Source organism: Morone saxatilis, unplaced genomic scaffold (genome assembly GCF_004916995.1).
Source record: "Morone saxatilis isolate NCDOM2014 unplaced genomic scaffold, NCSU_SB_2.0 Contig5, whole genome shotgun sequence".
NCBI classification, from domain to species: domain Eukaryota; kingdom Metazoa; phylum Chordata; class Actinopteri; family Moronidae; genus Morone; species Morone saxatilis.
Genome location: NW_023340095.1, coordinates 2,892,825 through 2,897,445, shown reverse-complemented (window position 1 = coordinate 2,897,445; position 4,621 = coordinate 2,892,825). Strand labels below are relative to the sequence as shown.

At 37.6% G+C, this 4,621-nt stretch overlaps 1 protein-coding gene across 1 annotated transcript in view; it reads right to left on the bottom strand.

Moving 5' to 3' along the window:
• crfb2 (cytokine receptor family member b2) overlaps nt 1–1,380 on the bottom strand; it is a 25,475-nt gene extending 24,095 nt beyond the window's left edge. Inside the window, exons 1-2 of the mRNA XM_035676723.1 lie at nt 1,261–1,380; nt 434–572 (exon numbers count right to left, since the gene is read on the bottom strand). Coding sequence (XP_035532616.1) covers nt 434–482 — 49 coding nt within the window. The 5' untranslated portion in view covers nt 483–572; nt 1,261–1,380. The remainder of the gene's footprint in view (nt 1–433; nt 573–1,260) is intronic.
• Between the last annotated feature and the right edge of the window lie 3,241 nt (nt 1,381–4,621).

Here is a 4,621-nt window from a genome sequence, read left to right as displayed (position 1 = left end):
AAACGTCCTCTCGATTACTTTATATGTCTGGTGCAGGTGAAGTAATTGACAATAAAGCTGACTTTGCCTTTTGACTTTTTTGATCTATAAAAATGCTCGCTACAGTTTCCCACAGCTGAAAGTGACGTCTTCAAATTGCCTCTTTTATCCAACTAAAAGTCAGAAATCTAAAGACTCTTCTTACTATCGTAAATGAGAAAGAAACCAACTAATTGTTGAGGCTCTACAGCTTTAAATCCTCTTTCAGCTTGCTGGATGGCTTGTGACACATTTGAATAATTAAACCATTTATGTAGCAAAACTGTAATCTCGACCCCCCGATAAACAACAGACCACTTATTTGACTCAGACCTGGTGTGAAAACACCTCGTGCATTTGCTTAAAATCACAAAAGGTGGAGGCTCGTCCAGGTGTGCGCGTGATCCTGACTCACCTGGCAGGACCTGAGGCAGCCACGTGAGCATCCAAACGAGAGCAATCATGACAGCCAAACCATCTCTGCCGCACTGCCATGAGCCCCTGGAGCAGTCAGCACACCTCTCTGGACTGCTTTCACTTTCCCTACCAACAACCTGCCATCACAAACCTGGAGTTAGTATCACAGAGACATGTGAAATCACACCTGGCATGCAATATTCACTTGAAAGTCAAATATGAGATAAATGAGTTATTTTCCACTTGCATAATGTCTGACAGTTACTACTACTGTAAATAAGCTTAGTCACAACTTGTACTTCAGCTTAAAAATGGAACATTATGTAAAGTTAACACCTAATAACTCTTTTACTGTACATATTGTATATTTAGCACATTTTATTGTCTATTTTTTCCTTCCTTATTTCTATATATATATATATCCTATTTGTAATATTAATACTATATTTATTGTTATGCACAACAAATGCAAATTTCCTTGTATTTGAAAGACGTTACAATATAACTTTAACCACTAGATGCAAAAATACTTTCACTTTGTCTTTACTGTACCGGGTTATATTAGCTCAAAACACCCAGTTTAACGTCCCTGTAACGAGAAAACACTTGTATAAAATACCGTTAACTGTGGTAGAGAGAAAAAGCAACGGGTTTCTAACATTATTATTTATCTCCAGACAGCACACACTCGCCGGAAGTGTAACTTAGGGTACTTACCGCTAACGTTAACCGCTAGCTGACATCATTATCAGCATATAAACTCACCAGCGAGTAAAACGCTTTCACAAAGAGGCTGGAAAGTGTCTGATATTGCTGCTAACTTACCCATGTTGAGGAGAGTTTGCATGTTTATCAGTGAGTTTCAGTGGCAGACAATCACAGAGGAAGACTCCCACTCAATGTGAGCGAACAGTACAATATACAGCTGCTCCTGCTGCCTTCACGGAACCCCGGTGAACTGGGAACTCACGCTTTTTACAACGCGGTGTTGTTGTTTTTTTTGCACATTGCCTGTTCAGTAAATAAAATATAAAATACTGATAGATTTGCAGGTTTTTTTTTGTAGATCCAACGTTGTATGGGGGAGTTGCTTTTATTCTGAATATTCATAGGTGTGTTTTCATTCGTGTTTAATCGCTGTAATGTGAGAATTGTTTTAGTTACCCTAGAATAAGTCACTTTTATCTACAGATGCTGTGGGTCGCCCTCCACCGAGCCCACCATGTTGAACCGCCATGTTTCTACAGTAGCCCAGAACAGACAAACCAAAAAGCAGGCTGTCGATAGGGTGTTTTGCATTATTTTTTCGCAGCCACCGTAGTGTCTCCTACAGACTTCACAGCCCGTTCTCATTCCCAGGTCGTCAAATACCAGCAGTGTTCAGTTAGATGCAATCTGCAACTTCACACACAACATAAAAAACATGACACCCAACTAATTAGAATTAGAATAAGGATCAGCTGTTGCATAGTAACAGATAGATATGCTTTAATAAACAGCATTCAATCTCCACCTGTACTTAAAAAGACTACCCTGCTTTTGCCCCTTAACAGTCATGTTTTTTCTGATTTTCGGGCAATACAGAAAACATCATCACGATTGGTATTTTGCAGCTTTGGGTGGCTTTTATGCTGACTGTAGAGGTAATGGGGATTTGTCTGGCAGGTTCCTGAAGGCAGCACCTGACGAGGCTGATGATAGGAAATCATGTGACCGGCAGGAGTAGAGAGGAGCTCACAGGGAGGGAGGGGGGAGTGCACCATCTTCAATTACTCAATTGTTTGCCAGGCAGGGAGGCAGAAACACCGAAACTTGAACTACTCACGTGAAATTCTGACTCATAAAAAATTATAAAAATAGAAAATAAGTCTTATTGTTGGATCTCAACAAACAAACACACAAACGACAAATTTGGAATATAATTTTTCTACCTGTACTGTCGATGTGTTTTGTTTGGGGATTTATAATATATATATATATATATATATATATTGAGGCCAGTAAGTTATGGCTCAATAACAACAATTTATTTGAAATTCTTGTGCAAATGTATAATAGGCTTTAAGTTCTATGAAAGCCAAAGTTGGTTTGTGACAATATTCATGTACTTTACTGAAAAAATAGTCAGAACTGTTGTTTTAGCAATAGTAATGTCAGTGAGATTTAGATTTAGAGCTCAGGAAATATTAAATCATCCACATGTGGTACCATCCTGAGGTGAACTTTAACTTTCCCTTACACAGACTGCTTTGTTTAATAGTGGTTATGAAATAAATAACCCTCTGAGCTGTCTCTTGTTACGGAAATCCAGTGACATTTATTTTGGAAACTTGATGTCTTTGAGAAACAACCACATTTTATCCGCCTGGCTCTCAAACTGTGCAATAGTTGGGAGTTTCGCCCACATCCTCCGACGCCATCCAACTACACTCATGTTTCCAGGATAATTCAAATGCTCATGTGCACTTCCATCATCATCTCCAGAAAAATAATTATGTGTTCAATTATTTTTTAACCACTTTGCCCGATTGGGTGATCCCAACATGATGTTTTTTTTCACCCCAGCTAAATGGGAAATCCTTATTGTTAAGCCCTGATCCATCTTTGCTCACTGTATATAAGCCTTTCCCACCCTCAGGTGTGCGTAAACTGCAGGTTATGAACTTCTTTTAAACATACAAATTGGGAAATGATCAGTTATCTTGTCGGTATTGACCATGAGAAGCAGGTGATTATCCATTATCGTATCGTACACACCCTAGTTTTGGTCAGAGAGTAAACACATTACATAGTTAAAATGCAGGACACATTCACATTATATAGGATGGATGGTAGAGATGGGAAACTAGTAACTACATTACCCACAATGCATTCATGCCATCAGACAACTGGAGATGGTTGTTTGATTGCATTTAATGAAAGATTTAACAAAAGCACAGTTGTAAATATTAAAATAATGGCTGAATTCCATTCAGCTGCTTCAGTATATCACTGTCCCACTGACAGTAAAGGAGCCAGATTCCCTCGTCAAACTGTGTGCTGTTAAAAATAATTACATAACTTAATTATATCTATTTATATATTATAACATTGAACATTCACAAACTTTCTCTAACCAGTTTGTTTCTTTCACAGTCACAATTAGAACTTTCTTTAATAAGTCAGAAACTGATAGCTCTAGCAACTCCAATGTGAGATGCCTGTGGCGTTATCCTGCTGGTTTTACTTTACATAGGGTGACTCGACATGTAAATATAACGTGCTGTGAGCCAGGACAACTTGCAAAAGTAAACAAAACAACGAGAAGACTGACAATGAACAAGAACGAGGCCCTCGAAGAAGACATACAGTCCAGACTGTAAGGACATACTACCTCAGACTGATACTGAGGTATTCCAGCATTAACATCACACATTTATAAAATGCTGCTTGTTGACAACAATCGCCTGACTTAGAAATGTGTATCAAAAATAAGTTGATGCAGATAAAAAACATTTATTTTTAAAAATTGTATCACTTAATAACTTTAAAAATGCAGGTGGCTATAAAGGTGCTATAGCTGCAGAGAAAATGTATTGATGACTTGAGTCTTTGCCTTTCCTTAAAAATAGGAAAATAAGACCACAAAAAACTAACCCTATTCCTATAATACTTTTCCTTTAATAAAAAGGAATGTACCTGCTGGGAGGAGATTCATTAAAGGACCAGTGTGTAGGATTAGGCAGCATCTTGCGGTGAGGTTACAGAGTGCAACCAACTGAATACTCCTCGCCTCACCCTCCCACTCCAAGCGTGTAGGAGAAACTACGGTGGCCGAGAAACTTCCATAAGGTCCTACCTAGAGCAGAATTATTATAGTTTTATGTTTTTAATTTAAATTTTTGTTTTAAATTCAGTTTATATACATTGTTTAAAAATCTTTAGTTTGTATTAGTTTTCCTTTTTTTATTATAATATGGGGGGTGTTATTTTTAGATTTAAGAAGTTCAGAATAAGTATCATAATACAAACACATGACTCACAGTCACGCCTGCTGCGTTGACAAATTAGACCAAATTGACAAAGACCGAAACTTAAGACATTTCCTGCATTTGTATTGTTTAGTTTCTTACACAATATTGTTCAAGTTAGTTTTTTTCTTTTTTATACAAACGGCTCATTCTAAGGTATATTCAGGTGATTATAC